The sequence below is a fragment of the Tenebrio molitor genome, chromosome 9 (assembly GCF_963966145.1).
Source record: "Tenebrio molitor chromosome 9, icTenMoli1.1, whole genome shotgun sequence".
Taxonomy (NCBI): Eukaryota; Metazoa; Arthropoda; class Insecta; order Coleoptera; family Tenebrionidae; genus Tenebrio; species Tenebrio molitor.
Window position 1 is genome coordinate 11,113,260 of NC_091054.1, and position 23,306 is coordinate 11,136,565.

Genomic DNA, 23,306 nt, shown 5'->3' on the forward strand with positions numbered 1-23,306 from the left:
AATCAAATCATAAATTTATGTAACACGAGCCGATTTCATTCGATCGGAGGATTACACTTTAAACGAAGAAACAAAATAGCTTTCAATTTTTTATGCGCATCGGTCGAGTTTTGTTGTTGACTCAATTAACAAAAATGCTGCCCCCTTGGAGGGCTCAGCCTCGATATAGAAACTTGGTTTCGCTTCCGAATCACCATATCGAGTGCAGCGAAATTTATCTCGACGACGAACAAAACGCCTCCAAAGATATACATCATCCTGTCAGTCTGGGGGCTGCATAGGAAAATGCGAGTCTGAAATGTTTCATGCGAAAACTTCCACGAAATTTCAATTTCACATGAAACTTTCACGGTGTTTCTAATGAACCCAGAACTGTGGCGCCCTCTGGCACAATGATGCGTTTGACTTTAATTAAGTCGGGGATTAAGATGGCTTAACATTAGACGAGCCCGGGGATTGATTAATGCGAAAAATTCGAGAGGGTGCTCGATTTAAAAAAGTTTTCTAATTTGCGGACGATTAAATAATTGCAGGTTGACAAATCGCGGCGTTCCGAATGGAAGGATGTTCCAGAATCTAAATGCATAGGAAACTTTTATCAATATAATTTATTTAAATTGTCATGCCGGTTTGAATAATAGCCAATTTTCTAATTTGGCGAGTTGTATCCAATTGGGAATTTTACCGAGCCATAACAATTAAATGTTTAAAAGGATAAGTGGTTTTATAGGTCAGTGACGACTCCATCGTCCCACCCTCACCCCCGGACTTGGCCCGGAAACGCGCCGCCCCCGCGTCCTTGACCATTCCTCCCCGTTCTTGTCGAGCCGGCGGCGACAAAATCCGGGCCCGTGCCTCGATTTCATTGTTGTTTTCATCGGATTGTCGCTGTGAATTATTCAATTAAAAGAGCGCGCCCCCCGTTCGTTCCGTCTCTATAAAAGGCGGCAAGGTTAACGTCATTTTTCAGTTTCGCCGTGAGATCGCGCCAAAACACGATGTTCCGTCAGTTTTTACCTCTGGTGTTACTCATTGGGGCCGCCTTTACTTACCCTAACCCCGACCCCAAAGCCACGAAGAACGCCGAAAGACCCATTGTCAACACGCCGCTCGGACAGATCCAGGGGGTGATCTTGGCCTCGAGGCTGGGCAAACAGATCTCAGCGTTCAGGGGGATCCGCTACGCCAAGGCCCCCACCGAAGATCTAAGGTTTCAGGTGAGGACGCTGAAAATGCCCAAAGTGCGGTGGCGGCACCTCGCATGAATCGGTTACACATTTCATACTCACAATTAATAATAATTAGGATTCATTTCGTTCAATTAGATTCAGTTTTAAAGCCATCACTGATCCTCAGATTCCCTCAGATTATTCCAAGGGGGACAAGGTCACTTATGTCATTTCATGTTCACCGCAAAATGCGTTCCCTTAATATTGTCACACATCCATTGCATATTTTATAGATTTACGTTACCTACTTTTTTTTCCTTATATTCTTTATATTCCATATCACGTACCTGTATACTAAAATATTCTTCTTTATCAACTCATTTATGATTCAATATCCACTGAAATATTTCTGCATTTTAAAATATTTGTCTCTTGTATTCATATACAGGATGTCTTCGAAATGTCAAAAAAAATCGGTAGTTGGCGACGATGAATAGAAGTTAAATACAAATTTTTTCTCTAGTAAAAGTCTTTTTGTTTTTGAGATATAAAACATTGAAAATTTGCTCGAAATTTCCAGTATCTTTTTCTTTTTTCTCAATTACTTCAACTCAGTAGCGTACTGAAAATTTGGAGCAATTTTCAATGCTTTATATCTCGAAAACAAAGACTTACTATATAGTATTGTCGTTATAACTTTTTATCTGATCCGCCCACATAACTTGACCAATGAGAATCAAAGCCAGATTCAATCTGTATAATTTTTCATTGCCACGTAAAAAAGTTAAGGTTAGAATTTTGCTGTCAAGTCCACAATTATTGTTTTAGATTTAAACAAATAAAATGTCATTAAGACAATTCGAATGTCAGAATTTTTTTTCTGTGTAAATCAGATCGTCTTAACAACCTATTTGATTTATAACTAAGAAAATGTAATGGGCGGGGCAGATAAATAAATGTTACGTTGACCTTAGTATAGAAAAAAAAATGTATTTAACTTGTATTCATCGTTACCAACTACCGATTTTTTTTTGACATGCATTTACACCTGCAGGACACCTGTATTTTGTCTGAACTAAAGATGAATTTTTCAATAAAATTCATGTGAAAATATGGTTTTCAACCGTTTAAAATTGTCTGATTACAATTAATAGTATATTATGCAACAAGATTTATAAACGGCACTTTATACACGAGTTTTATTAGGTAAGAGCGGAACGAGTGTTAATAAAAGAGTGTCTTAGGAAGTTTATAAACGAGTTGCATACTATACTTTTTCTACGCCCAAATGAACAATGCAAATATAACACAAAACTTCTTTATTCAAAGTTAATTTAAACATAAAATCCGAACCTGATAAACGTCAATTGACAAGTGACAACTAACTTCATTTTGAATGACACATGACTTACATGATTTTTGCTATTAAAAAGACCAGAGCGTGATTAAAAAGCCTGTTGCTAACTTCACCTCGTGATTAAAACGCACGAAGTCACATCTTGTCAAGGTGTATTTAAAAGATCATTTAGCGTCATGGAAACATATGCGATAAATGGCGTTTTAAACATAGGAGTAGAAAAAATATGTTATTATGCTATTCTTGCAGATAGGTAGTTGGTGTTGATGAATATAGTCAGCATTAATTTAAAACATTTTTTTTATTTCAACAAATGTTTTTTTTGTTTTCTTGTTTTATCAATAGGGGCAGTATATTCTTTCAGTTTTTAATTTATAGCGGAATAAATGATAGATACAGGGTGTCTCAGCTAAGACTTTCGAGCTTAATAACTCAGTTTTTTTCCAGCGGATTTTTGTGAAATTTAAAATGCAGATATTTTAGACGGTGAAGAATAAAATCCAATTAACGCAATCACCCAAGCCTTAAAAACGTAATTTTTACATGCCTTTTTAAAATGTTGAATCAATTAGATTTACATAAAAAATTGATCGTTAATAAAAAATGCTGTAGGGAAAAACTCGTCCTTGAAAGACGTATGGTTTGCAAGAAAAAAGCAAAAAACTGTGTTAAACGTGGCTGCAAATACAAAAACGTAGACGCGTATGAAACAAACGCGCAATTTTGCAGAATTTTGGTCATCCCTTTTTGCAGAAGCGCAGGTGACATATTTGACGTTTATCTTGCTAACCTTACAAACACTTACAAAGTTAAAGACAACATTTGGACGTAATTTATTATACTGGATGCTTTAATTCTTCCATAAAGGACTAAAACACGATCGGGATATTTTAGCAAGGTAATTTAGTTGACGTACGCTTCCTGTGTCTTCAAATAAATTGACGACTCTCTTAACCTTACATTTTGTAAAGCCTACATTTGGATAGTGTTCCACGAGAAAACGAACTGTGTCATTGAAGTTCTTACGACACTCTCCATAGGCATTTTTTTTTCCTTTTTCAACAATATTGAAATTTCTGGCGCTGTAGTCTATTTTTAGAGTATTTTCAATAAATTTTCACAATTTGACGTTTCTAATAAAGCGCGACCAATTTTGACAGACTTTAAAGTGTACAAAATGTTGCTTGTTAATTAATCACCAATTGTTTTAAAAGATAACTGCTCAAATACCTTCAAATTTTACATTAAATTTTTAATGACAAAATCTAATCTTTTCGTTGAATCAGACAAGTGATTTACTTAATTGTTTGTGTAGACCCTTATTTTTTAATGTTTAACAATCTAATAATAATCGCGCATAATTTTCGATAAAGGAAACATGTGTTAAAATTACTAATTGACCCTTCACGATCTACAGGGTGAGCAACAATAACTGTTTCAGTTGGCAAAAAAAAAATTATAAAACCGTGAATTGTACCTATTTCGGTTTGTTTTATTGACATTATTAACAGCTGGTATACATTTCAAATTTAAACGTCTTGGTTTTTGTAATCTTTTATTAATAAAATGGTTTTCTCGTTGGAACATGACATAAAAGTCACCAAAAATCACCAGAATTTATTGTCAACTCAATCAGTACTTGTTGCTCACACGGTAAAATATCTGCATTTGAAATTTCATAAAAATCCGTTGGTAAATAACGGAGATATTAGGCTCGAAAATCTTAGGTGAGACACCCTGTATAATTTAAAAAAATGTCTGCAATTGGTATGTAGTATGGAAACTATTCGATGAACGGAAATATTTTTTCTTGAAAATTCTGCTGTAGCATTTTTGTTATATTCCATTCTGTAGATGAGCATTCTACAAAAATTCTTGTAGATAAATAAAAAAAAAAGAAATATACAAAAGGTGTTGATCTTGTGGCCTAAAATGTCACCGACGTTGTTGCAGCCACCGGTTCCTGCGGACAAATGGGAAAGCATTTACAACGCAACACAGGACAGGCCTCTGTGTCCGCACCGTACTGATGAGGCCACATCAGAAGACTGCCTCTTCCTCAACGTGTACACAACGAAAGTAAGTCAATCAGGACTAATTCACCCCGACAGGGCCCCAATCCGCTCAAAATACATTTTAACGGCTTTGCGGCGTTCTTGTCGATAACACAGAAAACATCTTCCAGCTCCCTAAGGGCAGCGACCAACCTAAACGTCCCGTGATCGTTTTCATCCACGGCGGCGGCTTCCACAGCCTCGGCGGCGGCAGCAACTGGCTAGGCCCTCAGTACATCCTGGACCAGGACGTCGTCCTCGTAACCTTCAACTACCGACTAGGAGCCCTCGGTTTCATCAGCACCGGCGACAAAGAGGCCCCCGGTAACAACGGCCTCAAAGATCAAGTCCTCGTCTTAAAATGGGTCAAAGACAACATCGCCAGTTTCGGGGGAGACCCGGATGCGGTCACTCTCACGGGATACAGCGCCGGGGCCATCGCCGCGACCCTCCACTTGGTGTCCCCCATGTCCCGGGGTCTCTTCCATCGCGCCATCATCATGAGCGGCTCGGGTCTGGGACAGATTCCTATTCCCCACGACCAGCTCGATCTGGCCAAGAAACAGGCGAAAGTGTTGGACTGCGTTGATGATACTTCCGCCAACATTATCAAATGTCTGAAAACTAGGACAGCCGACCAGTTAGGGGAATCCCATCTGAAATTTGTCGAGTTTGGTGACGATCCTGTCATCATTTGGCATCCAGTCATCGAAGGGGATTTCGGACAAGAGAGATTTTTGACGGCGCACCCGATCGCGCTCATCCAAAAGGGGGACTTCGCCAAAGTTCCAGTTATGATTGGACTGACCACCGACGAGTTCGCGGCAAGAGCTTTCAGTAATCTTGGTTAAAAATGAAACTCCCAAACGACTGATTCTCTCATTCTAGATGTTTTGGCCAACGAAACACTGAAGAAGCAAATGGGGGAAGACTTCCAGAAGGTCGCTCCTATTGCTTTCCTCTACGACAGAGACTCGGAGAACTCCAAGACTGTGAGCGATGCGCTCAAGAAGTTCTACTTGAACGACAAAGCTTTAGACAATTCGTCTTTGCCAGGGTTGGCTCAACTCTACTCCGACGCGATCGTTGGTTTTGGGGTCAACAGGGCAGCAGAATTGCTCTCGGAGAAAAGCAATCACTCGGTCTACTACTACAGGTTCAACTACAAAGGACGCTACAGTCACTTCTATCTTCCCGACAGCAACGGTACCACTCCTTTCGGTACTCTGTCCAAGTCTGGTACGGTTCTGGGTGATTATTGTACCAATTCCAGGTGTGGTCCACGCCGATGACCTGATCTATATGTTCTACATCCAGAAATTGTTCCCCATTTTCAAGGATACGGATCCGGAGACTCAGACCGTGAACAAATTTACTCTCCTGCTGTCAAATTTTGCCAAGTCTGGGTACTTGCAACGCCCGGAGTGATTGTCTTTTTGTTTCATTTTCTTGTTGCAGCAATCCAATTCCTGAGACCAGCGACAAGTTGGACAGCGCCAAATGGGAGCCTTACACCACCAAAAGCCAGAAGTATCTAGACATCGGGAACAAACTGGTCCTGAACGAGAAACTAAACGAGAAGAGATACGCCGAATGGACGAAACTGTTTCCGTTGAGTCAATACGCGGACCAGAAGTCGCGTTAATTTTTGTGCGAATGGACATCGATATACTTACGACGTTGATGTATTCTGTTAAAAGTCTGCACTAATAGATAACGATGGTTTTCTAATACTAAAAATAGTTTATTTATGACCTATAAAACTTCGTAAAAGTTGTATTGAAAAAGTTTCGATCCAATAAATCTTACGGTTAACGTTGAAAACAATCATCATGTATAATGTTTTTATGCTGAGTGGTAAATGTCATCGTAAATTTTAAAATAAAGACAGGAACGGCGATCGAAGATTTACGATTCCGATTTTTATTAACGTTATTAGCGACATTCTGCTTTTTTTCAAGGACGTGTCCCGATTCTCTTCGTATCGATTAGGCCATAAAGCTACAATTTGTGTTTTAAGATTGGAGTAATTTATTTAGCTCTTACTTTTGTATAAACGTCAGTTGTGTTGTAATAAAACGTAAAACAAGTCTCTCATTTGCTTTTCTCGTAGAAACTGACCACCCTGATTGCCAGATCTCGGTCCCCCTGAAAAAATCGGGTCGAGTCTCATTTTACACGTTTGTATAACACGATCTGTTGAGGATGACGATCTGACGACTTCTGTTTCCAATTTGTTGGGGGAGATATCGATTGCGCCATACAGCAAGCAATTAATTGTTATTTAGGGGTCGCGAAAAGAGAAAACTTGTCCCTGGAGGCCGAATTTATGAAGCGGAATGTGATTTGAGAAACAGGAGAGAATCACAGGTCTCATTAGCTCCACAACACGAAATAATCTCTCTGAGATATTTTATTCATTGGGTGGTTTCCTGGTGTTCTCGTGCCAGTGGCGACTCGTGCTTTGGAAATTTGAGGCACCCATCCAGATCTCGACAAGCATGAATTGATGAAACTCGTGACATTTGAGACAAAAAAAAAGAGTGTGTGCTTAAGACCGCACGACAGAACTGAAAACTTCTATGATGCTCCTTACTGATTTTAAGTAATATGTACCTATTCTACAAAAAATATATCATTATGGATGTTAGTACTTGGAGGAATAAGGAGCAAGGCATAAATAATTAGTATTATTTAAATCCAATGCTGTTTTTAAATAAACATCAATAGAAACAGCAAATACGTCCGCTTTTAGAGGTACACTCTGGCAAAATTTGTGAGGTTAGGGTTGGATGTTTAAGTTCAATTTTCTTGACGATGATATTGAACACAACACAAGTTTTCATAGCAATATAGCATAGCAATTTGTCCATTTTCCTCTTCACATTTTGCTACACAAATTTTTCCAATAGATGAATTGTTGAAGCCATATAATTGAGAATTACGTATTAAATCTGTAAACTTACAATATTTGTCGTGTCTTTATGGTTTATATTATACAGTGCATTTTTTTTAACTGTTGCCATAGGGAATTGCATGGTAAAACTTATACCCCCTGTTAACTTTTGTTCTGATGAAAATATTCAAACCATTTTTGGAACAAAGTTGGAAGATTTTTTAAACTACCGGATAGTTTACAATTCAATATCCTAAACTGTCGAAAAAGTTGTGAAAAAATATTTTAAAGCGCGCCGGAATAATAGTACGTCGAGCGGCCGCCAGAATAGCGTCCCTATCGGCTCAACCTGACCAAATTCCATTCCAGTGCGACATTTACAAAAGGGGATAAATTAAACTAGCACCAAAATATTAATTTGTGATCAAACCGAAGACCCTAACTAACTAACTTAATCCCATAAATTTATTTTTATCTCGAATTAACTAAACTGTCTCCTTACATTTGTCTTCAAATTAACAGCAATCTAATTGCTCAATAAATAGTTGAGCACATTCTATATGCCGCCCAAAATCAGTTTTGTTCTTAAATTATATACATTTGCACTAAAATAACCAATGTGTCCCCAAAATTAGTGATTTGTCACCAAATAACATATTCACGTCACTTTTTCCAGCACGTGATAACGATGTATATTTTATTCTGCAGTCGTCACCAGTATGGTAGCAGCAAATAATTTGCCAAGTAATCAAAAAATAGAAAGTGCTGATCATTTTATAGTTTTGATTCGCAAATTTAATGAAAAATGCACTGGAGAACGGGTGGCGACAACACCAACGCGTGCGTAGTACTTTTTCATTCAGCTGACACCCGTTTACATCTGTTTTGAGCTGCAAATGCTGCAATATTTCGTTGTTACAAATTAAGCTTTTGTCTCTGACTGTTTCTAATCTAAAACATGGAATCAAGCAGTTGTGAAGGTGTCGCAATTCCATCGACAAGTTCAGTAGCCGTGCAAAATGAAGTGCCTTTACTTTCTTCGGGCGAAGAGGGCGACTTGGAGGATGAGGCGGTTATGCTGCCAAAGAAAAAACGGTCAGACAATAAAGTGTGGATATTTGTGGAAAAGTTTGAGAGTATAAAAGATGCCGAAGAAGCCATCAAAACAGCAAATACATGGTCATCTTTGCGTAAACATGAAGTAGAGGAAGGTATGAAAAAATATTATAGATGTAACAAAGTTAAACGTAAAGGACCTCAATGTGCGGCGCAGATTTACTTGCTTTTTGACGCAGCTTCGGATGCCGTTTTAATGTATCGTACAGACAGTGATCACGATCACGAATCAAAAACGCACTCTAATTATGGGTTGTCCTAAAGTCAAAGAAGAAATAAATAAATTATTTGACTTGCATCTCAGACCAAAAGCCATAATGAGTGCTTTAGCTAAAGTTGAAGGCATTAAACTGCCAAAAATGTCCCAATTACGAAATTACCTATATGACCAACGTCGCTCTAAATATGGGAAGCCAACCATTAGTCTCGGTGAACTAGAGGCTTGGTTATCGTCGCATTCAACTGTTCCTGAAGATGACGATGAAGTTTATGTTCTTAGGTATGAGATTGAAGAAAATGATTCACCTAAATTTCGATTTGCGCTATCAACAAAATTTCTGTTGCAATTAGCTTGTGGTGTGAAAATAATTCATGCAGATGCCACATACAAGTTGGTGTGGCAGGGATTTCCAGTGTTTGTCATTGGAAGTACAGACAAAGATAAAAAATTCCACCCGTTTTGTTTAGGAGTGGCAACTTCTGAGGAAAAAGACGATTTCAAAATGTTATTTGATGCACTAAAAACTAATATTTCAAGTGTATTCTCATGCAGTCTACAACCAGATGTTTTGGTTTGTGATGCGTCCAAAGCTATCCAGAATGCCTTTGTAGAAATTTTTGGTGCGGAAGTCACGGTGAGGATGTGCTGGGCCCACGCCAAACGAAAGATCCAAGCCCGCGTGGAACAAGTGACAAGAAAGGAGGTCCAGAAACAACTATTGGATGATGTAGATTCTCTGCAAGCAGCTACTGATCCTGAAATATTCAGCTTGGCGGCAAAAGCATTTCTGCTAAAATGGCACAGTGAGACAGATTTCATAAAATATTTTGAAGAACAATGGCTTATTCAGAACCGTAATTGGTATTTGGGAGTTAATCTAGGATCGCCGGCAACGAACAATGCCCTAGAATCGTTCAATAGAGTCATAAAAGACGAACACACTCTTCGTGATCGTTTTCCGATATCACGTTTTTTGGTCGTTGCTACCGAGATGGTAAATCATTGGTCTACGCAATATTCGAGTACCTCAGCTGAAAATAGAGTTTTTGCAACAACGCCAACGCTTGCCCTAAGAGAGTGGACTCGATCCTACCAATGGGCTAAATTGCGAAAAAAACTTGTGTTGACAGGCAGCGATGATGTTTTTAAGTACTATGACGTACCTGGTGGAAAGGCTGAAACAATCGAAGAATTTCAAAACAAATGGACAAACTTTAACGAGTACAAGAAACAATTCTTCAGCAAGTGGGAAGTGGCCTTGCCCCTAAATAGTAACTGGACAGATGGAAAATGTGACTGCCGTATGTTTTATAAACACTATATGTGCAAACATGTTATGGGATTAGCAATACGTCTCAAACTTACAAGTCCGCCACTTGAAGCCAAAAATGTGCCCATTGGCCAGAAAAGAAAGAGGGGACGCCCTACCAAATCTAAGCCGGCACTTATTATACAATAATAATAATTTATTTTTGTCATTTGTATCACTTATATTTTATTACAAATATATTTTGTATTTTGCTATAAGTAGGTATACTTAGTATTTGTTGTTTTCAGTACTGCCCTAATTTAAGGACCCTTAATAAATGAAATTATAAATTAAATAGGGGACGCTTCAAACTATTTTTTGATGTTTGATTTCTTCTTCTGATGACGAAACACATAAACCAAGGTTCGTGTTCAAATACTTTAATAATTACAATTTGGTGATAGATTACACAGGCCTGCAAAACAAAACTTTTTAATCGATGTTTCGATTTTGATAACTGATTTTGTATAACATTGGAGCCCTGATTACAAAAATACAATTCATTTTTTTGTATCACGTCAGGTTTTTTCACAATTAACAAAAAAAAATTAAGCAATTTATTTAGGAAAATAAGATGTTTATAATAATTCTTGGTTAATAATAATAATCTAACTAAATTTTTTATTCCTTATGAGAATGGCATCTTTAACGCTTTGTGAGGAAACTTCTTTTAACTGATTGCCTGCTGTATATTTTGTTTGGGTACAACGCGCTGTAACATTCAGCAAAAGTCTACCATCATTGATACGCTCCATCTTACTTGATATCACCTCTCCATTTGTTTTATATCTTGGTCACGACGTTCCCCTTGTTCCTCGCTAACAGCACCAAGATTTTTAGGAAAAAGATTTAAGTGCGAAAAGAGGAAATTCATTTTCAAACTCATATTACATCCCAAAATGTGAAAATTTTTAAACATGATTCTTACAATATTTTCGTAGTCTTCATCTTTGTGATTTCCAAGCAATTTTTCTATGACATTCTTAAATGCCGTCCAGGCATTCCTTTCAACAACATTCATAGAATTTTGAAAATCATTACCTTTGTACAAAGATCTTATTTGTGGTCCTAACCTCGTTTAATTTGGCATTGGAGAGATCTGGTAACTTTGTACATTAATATTTGCAACATTGTCCATTTTCATCAAGAGGTTTTAGAAATTGCTTCATCAAACAAAGTTTGATATGCATTGGTGGTACCTAATACTACTTTTTTAGGATAGAACTAAATTATTTTTTATTATTGCTTCCCGGTACAAGTCTAGTTCTTAAAGGCCACGTTTTTTGAGTCCAATGCTTGTCTCGTGCCCGGCAGTCCCACTCGCAAATAAAACAAGGAAATTTTGAATATCCATATTGTTGTCCGATATTACAATATCGAAATTTTGAAATAATTCATTCATTCTAGGTGAACATTTCAATTTTAAGAAAAAACGATTTGTGAAAAAACTAGACGTGATAGCGCAAAACTAAACTCATTTTCGTAATCAGGGGGTCGAAATTGTTCAAAAACTGTCAATTTTATGCAAACATTGAAATCAGTGCAGACTTGTGTTATAGATATTCTGCAGGCACAGTAATTTGTTGAGTAACCAATTACATTTAGTGATGACCGGAAATAAATAATTTGATATTCGCATTGAAATAGTTTGGTGTACACAATTTGGTGACAGATTAGATATTTTTGAGACACATTAGATTATTTAGCAACCAATCATATTTAGTGGTGGCCGTAAATTAATAATCAGATATTCGTATTGAAATAGTTTGGTGCACCCACTTTGGTGACAGATTAGTTATTCTGGAAAGAAACTAGATTATCTTGTGGCTGAAAAGAGCTTAATTTGGTGCTTGATTAAATCATACCCTTTACAAAATAGTCGAAGAAAAACATTTCGAACAATTCCTTTGATAATTTCTGTTAATGTGTTGAATTATTTGTGCGTTAACGTTTTTACGTTTTGTTTTTTTTATAAAGAAATTTAATCATAGCCAGCAGAAGATCTCGCTATTTATTTTTTAAATGAAACTGACAAAAATCAAAAGTGGGGATAGGCAGTTGCTGGTTGAGCCGACAAGGACGCTATTCTGGCGGCCGCTCGACGTACTATTATTCCGGCGTGGTACAAATATTTTTTTCACAACTTTTTCGACAGTTTAGGATATTGAATTGTAATCTATCCGATAGTTTAAAAAATCTTTCAACTTTGTTCCAAAAATGGTTTGAATATTTTCATCAGAACAAAAGTTAACAGGGGGTATAAGTTTTACCATGCAATTCCCTATGGCAACAGTTAAAAAAAATGCACTGTATAAATCTACACAGGGTATTTCACGAGTGATAATGAGCCTGACGGAATAATAAATTCAACCCACGATACATTTTCAAAAAAAGCCGGACATTTTAATTTCAGTAGCCAGCTTTTTTCGGAAATATAGTGTGGGTTGCATTTGAAAACGTCAGGCTCATTATCACTCGTGAAATATCCTGAAATATTATACAGTTACTCCTGCAGCTCTGCACTAAGGTCAGTCAGGTCACAACACAACGTACAATGAAAATTTAAAATTGACACGTGACGCACAGTTGATTGTTTTTCGCTCGCTCCGCTAAAAAACTAGACTCCCTTGATTTTAGCTTGCCGTGTCGTGCTGCGAACGATTTTACCGTGTCGCATGAAACTAATTCAATGCCCGGGAATAAAATGTATGTGGTGCGCCTAAAGAAGTTTTCACTTCAAAAAAAAAAACACTTTATAGGATTTAGAACGTGATGAGGGTGTTGATATTTTACGAATTCCGATGGACCCATCTAATTTGAAATATTCACAAACATAAATAATAAACTTGAATAATAAAATAGTATAAATGAATATATAGCGGAAAAAATAAATTTAATTTGTACGTGCTTTCACGTAAAATAAACATTAAATTAATGTAAATGGATCATATATTTAACCCTCTTTTGTTGTTTTAAATAATATCTAGAAAATATAGCGTATACAATTTATGACAAAATAAAAAGTTCAATAAGTGGCGAGCATTACTCTTCATTTAGCGAACAATGAGGTGGGGGCACTGACGTTACAAATAATTCGCATAAACAGTGACGCGACTTTTTCGCAGTCGAAATCTGATGTGTGGTTTTCGACGAGTCGCTACTGGTTCAGCCAAAATAATTTGACGCTGATTATGTATGAAGCACCTTTTAATACCTTTTTAATGGAAACTGATTATAAAACCGTTCGTAAATATTTAGAATCTGCCTGCGACTGCGCGATAACAGAAGCAATAATCCGAAGCGTTCCCTATTTACACATTTATAATATTTTGTCGAGTCGACAAAAAAAAAAAACAAAACCTTTTTTCAATAAATATTTCATCATATTATATTTCCTGGTATTTAACAGTTCATCATCAACATTTTTTATAATATAATTTATGGTTTAAAATACGATTTAAAATATTAATATGAATTCCATTGTATGACAACAAATGAGGAACACATGAACCAAATAAATTTCATATTGTCTGTATCTAGGCTTAATTTTGTGATGTGCTATATCGGGGTCGGGTTGATAATAACTGACACCGGTAGAATGGTGCAGAACACTTTGAGCTAAATTTATACAAATGATCCTTTAATTAAGACAATTACGTGTGAAGCTACATTTGTAGGAATTAATCTGACAAATACTGAAAAATCAAATTAGAATAATCGATCAACTGTCAACTTAATCCGTTTACGAACACCGATTACACCAAATTACTACTACCTCTATAATTGGACAACTCTAAACTACCCCGTTCGAAAACTTGAAAGTCACAGATAAATCCGCAATTCGCAAATTACACATTGTAAGCGAGCAAAGTCGATTTTACTCCGGAACACTTTTATCTCCGTAGAGTTTCAAGGCAACTAAACAAACAACTTCATTTACCTTGGGCTTGAAGATTGTCTGTTTTTGTTTAAAAATCGTCGACATTGCTTAAATTACAACAATTAGATTGAAGTCGTTAAAATTGAAGAAAAACAAACTCGACAAAGATGTTGTACAAAGAAATGTAAATATTTATCTTGCCTTTGTAAATAATGCATATTTCGACGTCAAACTAAAACGAGTGATAAATAAAAGCATCCCCCGGAGGTGGCTCTGAATGTTCTCATATTCGCTAAACACGAATCTATTTCACAGAGAAAACGAGAAAGTGGACAAGTTCTCGACGACTTACACATTAATCCTTACGTTGAGTAATGAGATCGCCTCATTCAACGGTGCTTAGAAAGCGTGGCGGTTTGACTAGTTTGTCGTGTGCAATTCGTACTGTCACGATGACAGTTCTTGTCAAAATGAACTAGAGTACGTCAGCGCCAACGATAAAACGACAAACTAATGGAACTGTCAATCTTACCACAGAGTTGTGCAACTTTTCTAATTTCTGTAGAGTTCTAATCAAATTGCAACGATAAGCTTCTAGATGTTGATAACCACTGTTTACTGATAACAATAACAAAAATACGATTAAAGTCACTGATTCCAATATGAGATTGACACATGTCGTTTTACTGAACCTGATCGTTTTTGTTGCTTGTCAGGACGAAAATCCTCAAGTGTCTACCCCACTCGGTGACGTCTTAGGCTCCATCCTGAGTTCAAGATTAAACAAAACAATTTACGCCTTCAGAGGCATTCGCTATGCCCAGCCACCAGTCAAAGACCTCCGGTTTCAAGTAAGTGATCACATAACTGTCAGATCTTTATAATAAAAATCCCAGCCTCCCGTCCCGGTTGAGAAATGGACAGGGGTCTACAACGCCACAACTGACGGACCAGTTTGTCCCCAACCTTCAGACGACCCAATTTCCGAAGACTGTCTAGTTTTGAACGTCTACACCACACAGGTACTGTCACATTTTCGTCAAACATTTCTAAAGAAATTTCGTAGCTTCCTGATGGCGACAACAATCCGACACGCCCCGTCATTGTGTATTTGCACGCTGGAGGTTTTTACAGCGTCACTGGGCGTAGTGACTGGGCGGGGCCTCAGTACTTCATGGATCAGGACATCGTTTTGGTCACCATCAACTATCGGTTAGGTTCTCTAGGGTTCATAAGTACCGGTCGAGATGCTCCCGGTAACAACGGACTTAAGGACCAAGTAGTGGCCTTGAGATGGATCAGGGACAATATAGAGTCCTTCGGAGGAGATTCTGGTTCCGTTACGTTGTTCGGTTATAGTGCAGGGTCTTGGAGCATCACCCTCCATCTTGTCTCCCCCATGTCACGTGGTCTATTCCACAAGGCTATATTTGGAAGTGGGTCGACTCTAGGGCAGTGGTCCCTACCCACCAACCAATTCGAACTAGCCCAAAAGCAAGCGAGACTTGTAGGCTGCCCCGACGTCAGCCCCTCCGTCATGTTACAATGTTTGAGGTCAATTCCTGCTGAAGTTTTAGGAAACTCTCTGCCAGACTTTGCCGTAGGTCTTCCCCCCAAACGCAACTTCTTCGTCAACGTTATGACTTTTAGGAGTTCGGTTACGACCCCGTCATCATTTGGTTTCCCGTTATCGAGGAGGATTTCGGGCAAGAACGCTTCCTCCCCGACGACCCGATCAAACTGATCCAAAACGGCGACTTCCAGGAGGTTCCCGTCGTGATAGGAGTGACCAAAGACGAGTTTGCCAACAGAGCGTTTCGTAGGTGTGCCCCGTCTGCAAGAACTCACCGTTTCACGATGTCTGGTTTCAGCCGTGGTCGAAAACGCCACTCTGCTCGAGGAGTTGAGCGAAAACTTCGAAACTTTCGCTCCCGTCTGTTTTCTCTACGAGCGCGGCACGGACAAATCGAAAGAGATCAGCGCAGCTGTCAGAGGTTTTTATTTGGGGGACGGGACCCTAAACAACGACTCTCTGTCGGGTCTAACTAAAGTAATCCGTCAATTTTCGTATTAGCATACTTTAATAAAAGTATTTCTAGTTGTATGCCGATTCGATAATTGGATTTGCTGTCAACAGAGCCGCGAATCTGCTTTCTCAAAGGAGTTCCGCCCCCGTTTATTATTACGAATTTACATACCAGGGGCGATATAGTCATTTTTATCTCCCTGACAGTAACGAGACTGTCCCTTATGGTAAAATTCACTCTAAAAATCGCACGTTTGTGTAAAATCGTCTTGCAGGTGTCGTCCATCATGACGACTTGATCTATTTGTTCTACGTTTCGGCCATATTCCCGTATTTCGATGACAGCTATCCTGAGGCTGAAATGGTAACGACGCTGACGTCACTGTGGGCTACTTTCGCCCAAACAGGGTACATTAAATTTTAGTTATCCTATTTTGAACTCGACTGAGACCCTTCGCGGTATAAATTGGGAACCTTATAATACCTCCACCAGAAAATATCTACAAATTGGACAAGAACTAACTCTTCGAGAAGACCTCTATCAGGAAAGATACGACTTCTGGGATCAGTTATTTCCCACAGACTCGTATTTGTAACAGCCTGTAGCGCGTTCCAACACGACAAATAAATTAAATTGCATGACCGTTAATTGCTGCAGTCTTGACTTAATTACAAATAATGACAATTCCATCGCTTTATCCAAGATAAGACACTCCAAAAATTGATAAATATCCATCCAACCTCACGATAAAGCTGTTTGCCGCAGTAATCTGTCCTACGTGATCATGTTTACACTTGTTTTGTTGACACTAGTCACAACAGCCTCGACCCAAGAGTACCCAGAGGTGACCACACCGCTGGGTCAAATTTTGGGTACCACTCTCACCACGAGACTCAACAAGACCATCTACGCCTTCAGAGGCATTCGTTACGCCCAACCACCAATCAAAAATTTACGATTTCAAGTGAGCACTCCAACTTACCTACTTCGATTACGCAATGGTTTAGCCCCCAGTGCCTGTGGAGCCATGGTCCGGTACTTACGATGCCACCACAGACGGACCTGTTTGTCCTCAACCCAGCGACGACCCCATCTCCGAAGACTGTCTAGTTCTGAACGTCTACACCACGAAAGTAAGTCAATCAGTTGAATCCGGTTTGTGACAACTTTTTTGCAGCTCCCCGACAACAGTACTAATCCCAAGAGACCGGTCATAATGCATCTGCACCCTGGGGGATTTTACAGTGCTACAGGGAGGAGTAACTGGGGCGGGCCTCAATACTTCCTAGACCAGGATATCGTTTTGGTGACCCTGAACTATCGACTAGGTTCTCTAGGTTTTATCAGTACCGGTGAAGATGCTCCTGGAAATAACGGTCTTAAGGACCAAGTAATGGCGATGAAGTGGATTCAGGACAACATCGAATCTTTCGGAGGCGACCCCGACTCTGTTACTTTGTACGGGTACAGTGCGGGGGCTTGGAGTATCACCCTCCATCTTGTTTCCCCCATGTCGCGCGGTCTCTTTCACAAAGCTATCATCGGAAGTGGTTCGGCGTTAGGACACTGGCCTTTACCCACCAACCAATTAGAGTTGGCCCAAAAGCAAGCCGAGATTGTCGGTTGTCCCGTCGTCGATCCCCAAATCATGTTGACTTGCCTAAGATCGATTCCGGCTGAAGTGTTGGGTAATTCTTTGTCAGAATTTGCTGTAAGCTCTGCGTTTCAATATTTACAAACAAACCAGACTGATTGATTTAGGAATTCGGCGACGCTCCTGTCTTGATCTGGTCTCCAGTTATCGAAGAGGACTTCGGTCAGGAACGTTTTCTTTCCGATCATCCGATCAATCTAATTGAAAGTGGAGAATTTGAACACGTTCCGGTTGTGATAGGAGTGACCAAAGACGAATTCGCCAATCTAGCTTTCCGTAAGTCGTTACAACTGAAATTCCTAGTATTGACTCTTGTCATAGCACTAGTAGCCAATGCGAGTCTTCTCCAAGAACTAAGCGACAATTTCGAGGTTTACGCTCCCGTTTGTTTCATCTACGAGAGGAACACCGACAAATCCAAGGAAGTCAGTGCAGCTGCTCGAACATTTTATCTTAGAGATGAACCACTGAGCAATGCTTCTTTACCGGGATTGGCCAATGTAAATGTTCAAAAATTGATAAAACAATGCATCTACAAGCACGTTTCAGTTGTTCGCTGATTCGGTTGTTGGATTTCCCGTTCACAGAGCTGCCAACCTGATCGCAGAAAAAAACTCAGAACCTGTATACTTCTACGAATTTACGTATCAAGGACGCTACAGCCATTTTTATCTACCAGATAGTAACGGAACAGTTCCCTATGGTGATATTTTTCTTAATTTTTTGCCCTGTCTAACAATATTTTTTTAGGAGTGGTACACCACGATGATTTGATCTACTTATTTTATATTTCTGTGATTTTCCCTTACTTTGACGAAACATATCCTGAAATTGAGATGGTAGAAAAACTTAGTCTGCTTTGGGCTAACTTTGCCAAAACTGGGTACTATTCTATTTTTTAAATGACTCCATTCCGTAAACACTCCTACTTTCAGAAATCCAACTCCAGATTCGAATCCACTCTTTGGCGACACGAAATGGGAAAAGTACAACATTATTGACGGAACGTACTTGGAAATTGGAAAGGACTTGGTACTCAGGGACTCGTTATACGCAGAAAGATACGACTTTTGGGAAAATCTCTTCCCAGATTTCTGTATTTCTGATTGTAAATAACAAAAAATCGACACCATTTGCAAAAATTAAAAATATAAAAAACTTCACAATTAACCTATTTTCATTTCATTAAATATTCTTTTCTTTGCTGTTCAAGCATGTTTTCCAAATAGGCACATTTATCCTGCAGTGCCTTGTGATCCCTTGTCACTTCCTCCAAAATTTCGTCTTTCCGAGCGATCGACACCTTCACCCTCGAATAGAGTTGCTGAATTTCTCCATCTCTCGAACTTTTCACCGAATCCAATTCCTTTTGCAAACTTTCCATTTCTGTCTGTATTTCAGCTCTTACGACTTCTTTCATTTCTTCTCTCTCGCTTTGCAATTTCAAAACCAAAGCTTTGGAAGTTTCCAATTGACTCTGCAACTGATCTATCGTCGCTTTCAAATTAATAATCACATCTTCGTCCTCGACCAGCTTCTTTTTCGTCTCGATATATTTATTTTTTGCTTCTCTTTCACTCTCTTCCAAATCGACAATCTCTTTTTCGTATTTCTCCTTGAGGCGTCTAATTCTATTCTCCGTTGATTGTTCGATCTGTGTCTTATTCTCGGTCGCTTCCGCTTCCAAGCGCTCGATCACGCTCTCGATCTCTTTGTCCCTTTCCCTCTTGCACTGCTCCCTGATAATCGATTCCTTTTCTGCGAGCTGCACCGTTTGCTGCTTCTTGTAGTTGTTCTGCCAACTCTCCATCTCTAGACTCGCCGTCTCTTTGATCAACCTGATCTCGTTGGCGTGTTTCCTTATGACAATCTGCAATCTCTCCTCGAAATCCTCTTGGGCTTGCTTTATAGCCTTTTCTTTCTCGCTGATCGCCAAAGCCTCTCTTTGCTCACATTCTTCTATTCTCGCCGCGTGATCCGCCAGCAATCGCCGTCTCTGCTCTTGGAAACCTTTTTCTTCGGACTCTACCAGTTTTTCGTATCTTTGCCTCATCACTTCTCTCTCGTGGGCCAGAGCTTTCTCGCGCTCCTCCACTAATTGAACCCTGAGAGCCTCGCACTGCTCCTGCATTTTCCTGGCGGCTTTCAACTCGAGATCTTCGATTTCGCGCTTTTGCAATGACCTTAAATCGGACAGTTCTTGTTGTTGGCGCTTTTCCATGCTCTGCAGTTCCGGTTCTATGCTTTTCACAGTCAGCTCTTTGATCTTTTGGGTTTTTGAATCGATCCAACGCTCGCGTCTCAGCTTTTCGCCGGCCGCGTGCATTTCCTTGACTTTTTGCAACTCTACTTGGTGCTTGTGGTCGAGGGCCTTCATGTTCGACTGGTAGCGGTCTTCTAGTGATTTCATTTCGGCCACCAGGCTTTCGCATTGTTGATTTAACGATTTCTTGTCGCTGATCAGCTGATCGATGAATTTCTGGTGGCGTTTAATTGTTCCTTCGTACTCGTCTTTCTGGGTCTTGAGCTTCTGCTTGATCGTTTGATCCGTTTTTTTCGTCGAGTTCACGATTTGCTCTCGCAACGACGATAATTCTGTTTGGAGGAGGGTGATGGACGACGATTTCTCTTTCAATTTTAAACTCAGATCGATCACGTGGCGTGCCAGTTCTTCGTTGGTGTAAGATACCAAATCTTCCAACCTAGAAATAAAATTAAAATACCTCCAAACATACCTTACTCATCAGAATCCCTACTTTGGAATCGTGTCCAGTTTGATTTTTTCCTTAGTCTCTTTTCTAAAAGACGTTTTCACTTCGTTCAACGGTTTTGAACAACTCCTATCAACTTCATCCAAAAAAGATAACAGCTCGCTGTAATCAACATTTTTAAAAATCACACCGACTCGACACTACACTCGATAACTAGTACTTATAGTTTGATGAAGAACGAAGACAACTTCCTTCTTGATCCTTTTGCTTAACTTTAGATTCATCAAAGACCTTCGTCGTAGAAATCGAATTGTTATTACTTTGTTCTAGATCTACAAAAATTGTCAAGCAAGTCACGAATGATTGTTGGTCAACTTACAAGAAATGTTGCCAGTTTTACAGTCTTTAGCGACTAACGGGAGAGGTTTGGAAGAAATTTCTGAATCGAGCAACTGTTTCATAGATTCCATTTTTTGCTCTGCAAAATTATTATTAACAAGTATGATAACACCATAACAGAAAAAAATACGAGATTTCTTATCTTCAGCTTCTAGAACTTTCAGAATGGACGCAATGTCATCAAAAGTGGGACTGTTGAGTACGACATCTACGTCATGTTGGGGCAAGTCTTGAGATATATCTACAGCACTTAACGAGACTGAATTCTCTAGTTCGTCAATGTTGGTCAAAAAATCCAAGTAATTCGATTTCTTGTCTCCACTTTCGGGCTTTTTCGCCATCCAAGTCTCCACTTCTTTGGTCGACTTCTCATCACAATCTGGATCCGCCTTGATCGGAGTCGCGATAAACTTAACTCTCGGTTTGGGCGACGCTTTCGGTTTCTTCTTGGGACTCTTCTCTTCCACACTCCTGAAGAAATGATCAAACTTCTTGTCGCTCTCGTCTTTGAAGAGATCGTCGATGTCCAAGTCGCTCAAATTTGGAACTCGTTTCGGGTCTTCCCATTCCGCCGACCCTTCACATTTCTCTTCCATCCAGTTCTGAATGTGCAACTTTTGAACATCGTCAATTGATTCGTTCTTTTTGCGATCCACATCGTCCAGTGTTATCAGATTGATGGCCGAGTCATCACTCGGAGGTTTCTCGATCTTGTTTTCTTCTTGTTCGTCTTTGTCTCTTTCCTTTTCGAGACTCGATTCGTATTTTAAAGTGAGATAGTCGTGGATGGCGTTAACACCCGGATCTTCACGTAACTGACTTTCGTTTTTACCTACTCTAGAGATCTCTGATTTTTTCGGAAGGGGCGGTTTGGTCAGCACCCCCGGAGTTAGAATCGCATCTTCAGGTGTGTCGTCTCTCGGTATCTCTTTACTTTGATCGGTTTTGGTGGAATCGCATGAGGAATAATTTCTCCACGACTTTATCGGCTCGGAAAGCAAGTTTTTCAAGAGAGCTGACGACGACAAAGTCTCGTCTGAAAAATTCCCGCCAGTGTACGCAACAACAAAATTAAATACTTTAGATCCTAAACTCTTGTAATTTTTCCATTTCATTCTCTTGTACACTCCACACACGCCCCAAAATTCTCGTAACTTGTTTTTTTCCCATCCATCTCACGTGAAATTTTAATTTAAATAAAACAAAACAGTTTTATCTTATTCCAAATGTAATTAAGAGCAAAAAAAAAACAGTTTCTGTTTACAACAGCTGCGAAACTTGGTGATTCTGCTTTTAACGCATGGATGCAGATAAAATTACACGAGTTTGTTCTATAAAAGTGTTATTTGTTGTTTTTTCTTTGAAAAATCGTACGAGGAAAATAGTTCGAGCGAGAAAAAAAAACAATCCCTTTATGTTCAATAAAAGTTTGCTTTGCAAGGTGTTCGATTTATCTGCTTTATAAGAGCGCAACTATCTCGTTATTTCTAAAGTAAAGTGCAATTTAATTTAACAAAGTGCACCGGTCTTGGTGTTCTGTTCGTTTGGTCGCCTTTTTGTAACACGACCTCGTCCCAGTAAAAAAAATATTTTTTTAAAACAAACCCTGGTTGGCGTCACAGTGACCGCTCAAAAATAAAATAAATCTGATTGGATTTTAACGTGGTAGAGTTTACCTTGCATACTTTCCAGACTTTCGATGCTTTGCTCTCTTGTAGAAATCCTGGAATTGAGCCTGTTAAAGTAACTGTTGGGTAGATATTCAGCTGAAAAGGGTCGTTTACTTTTGAAATCGGAATCGACGTCATCCTGTAACGAAAAGTGGCTGTTCCATTGTTATTTTTCCAAATTGCCAATACCTTGTTCAGAGCTAAGAGGGGCACAGCCGACACGGGTCTCGAATAAAACTTCGTCAACATGGAACACTTGGAACTGGCCGTGCTCAGTTTGCTGGGGGGCCTAACCTCCAAACAAATCTGAAGAATGAATCGAAAACAGAAATACATAATCGAACAGCACAAAAGGAGCGTCGAGGTTCACCTTGTCGCCATTTAACCGTAAAATCTCATCGCTATCGCCGGATTTTAATTGTTTGCCAGACATAATTCAACATCGAAACGTCAACAAACAGTGGAACAACACTCACAACAAAAACCGTAACCACGACAACCCCTTGTTAGTGCGGAGCAGATGGCGCCCCCTGTAGAATTACCAACCTGTCGAAATGCAGTCGATTCTCTATTTTCCGAATAAACATCAACTAGCTAATCAAAAGGGGGAAACGCGGGCAGCGAGCCCCCCGACAGGGGAACACCCCGGCCGCGGATCGCGGGCGACCGCAGGTAGGGGACCGGGTGGCAGATAGGAACACCGGGTCGGGCGATAATGGACCCGGCCGCACAACTCCTTTTTTCTTGTAATTTATGCACTCCGGTGAAAAATCGCCCCGCCGGCGCAATCGACGGCACTCGTAACGTCAGGCGAGCGGCGTCGCTCCACAGTCAGTTGTTTCGC

The 23,306-nt window shown here is 39.5% G+C and overlaps 2 protein-coding genes and 1 pseudogene across 3 annotated transcripts; 2 read left to right on the top strand and 1 right to left on the bottom strand.

Moving 5' to 3' along the window:
* The first annotated feature begins 946 nt into the window (after positions 1-946).
* LOC138138215 (juvenile hormone esterase-like) lies at positions 947-6,670 on the top strand. Its single transcript, XM_069058012.1, has 6 exons — positions 947-1,217; positions 4,480-4,605; positions 4,712-5,417; positions 5,469-5,801; positions 5,854-5,986; positions 6,039-6,670. Exons 1-6 carry the CDS (start codon positions 999-1,001, stop codon positions 6,223-6,225), a joined length of 1,704 nt encoding a protein of 567 aa, XP_068914113.1. The 5' UTR covers positions 947-998; the 3' UTR covers positions 6,226-6,670.
* Positions 6,671-14,620: 7,950 nt separating this feature from the next.
* On the top strand, positions 14,621-18,852 carry LOC138138594 (uncharacterized; annotated as a pseudogene). The gene is made up of 15 exons (XR_011162054.1): positions 14,621-14,852; positions 14,898-15,023; positions 15,068-15,601; positions 15,652-15,820; positions 15,873-16,051; positions 16,101-16,254; positions 16,303-16,619; positions 16,758-16,992; positions 17,036-17,161; positions 17,206-17,739; positions 17,790-17,958; positions 18,004-18,182; positions 18,232-18,385; positions 18,433-18,565; positions 18,618-18,852. The product of XR_011162054.1 is annotated as an uncharacterized protein (transcript).
* dila (dilatory) lies at positions 18,745-23,279 on the bottom strand. The gene is made up of 8 exons (XM_069058255.1): positions 22,833-23,279; positions 22,652-22,768; positions 22,469-22,601; positions 20,923-21,828; positions 20,773-20,871; positions 20,614-20,725; positions 20,439-20,555; positions 18,745-20,384 (listed from the first exon to the last, which is right to left on the bottom strand). The coding sequence occupies exons 1-8, from the start codon at positions 22,893-22,895 to the stop codon at positions 18,860-18,862; spliced, it is 3,072 nt and encodes a 1,023-aa protein (XP_068914356.1). The 5' UTR covers positions 22,896-23,279; the 3' UTR covers positions 18,745-18,859.
* Positions 23,280-23,306: the final 27 nt, after the last annotated feature.